The 617-nt window shown below is 38.7% G+C and overlaps 1 protein-coding gene across 1 annotated transcript; it reads right to left on the minus strand.

Moving 5' to 3' along the window:
• Positions 1-5: 5 nt before the first annotated feature.
• LOC121940800 (uridine phosphorylase 1-like) lies at positions 6-611 on the minus strand (the record flags this gene model as incomplete). The annotated part of the gene is made up of 3 exons (XM_042483489.1): positions 6-107; positions 241-399; positions 513-611. Coding segments are annotated over 3 exons (360 nt in total), but the record flags the coding sequence as incomplete, so codon positions are not given.
• Positions 612-617: the final 6 nt, after the last annotated feature.

The following is a 617-nucleotide window of genomic DNA, read 5'->3' on the forward strand; positions in this document are numbered from 1 at the left end:
CCTGATGTCCCAATGCGTACAATTGTAACATCTGTGCAATGTGCGTGATGGAGGAGCTTTATTAGCTCATGCAGCATTATGGCAATAGATGGGATGCCCATCCCATGCTGCAAAAAAGAAGTACAGACATATTGTTTTTAATAAGAGTGCACTAAGTAAACATATTATTAAGTTTACTTCTGTTTTTTAGCATGGAATCTGTTTGCAAAATACAAAATTGTAATGACAGGTCTTACATACACTGACAGACAGTACAGGGCCGACTTTGTACATGGCATAGCGGTCCGTTCCTGCACAGATGTTTGGGTACTCTGATTTGGGGTCTTCCATACTGAGCTCAGCAGCAATGTACTCTGTAAATGCTTTCATTCTCCAAGGGCTGCCCCCAACACACACAAACTGGAAGAAAACCCACACAAAATTTATAAATAATAACAAAATAAAGACACTTATGAAGATCACTGGTTTCCATAAATGTATGTAATAAGAAATAAAAATAAATAAAACATTACTTTGACATCACCAAACATAGCTGGTAGGTCATGAGTTCCTGTTCCTAAACCAAAGTGGTAGAGGATGTCATCTTTCAGTCCATCCAGGTGTGGGTTGTGCACAAA

Source organism: Plectropomus leopardus, unplaced genomic scaffold (genome assembly GCF_008729295.1).
Source record: "Plectropomus leopardus isolate mb unplaced genomic scaffold, YSFRI_Pleo_2.0 unplaced_scaffold94238, whole genome shotgun sequence".
NCBI lineage: Eukaryota > Metazoa > Chordata > Actinopteri > Perciformes > Serranidae > Plectropomus > Plectropomus leopardus.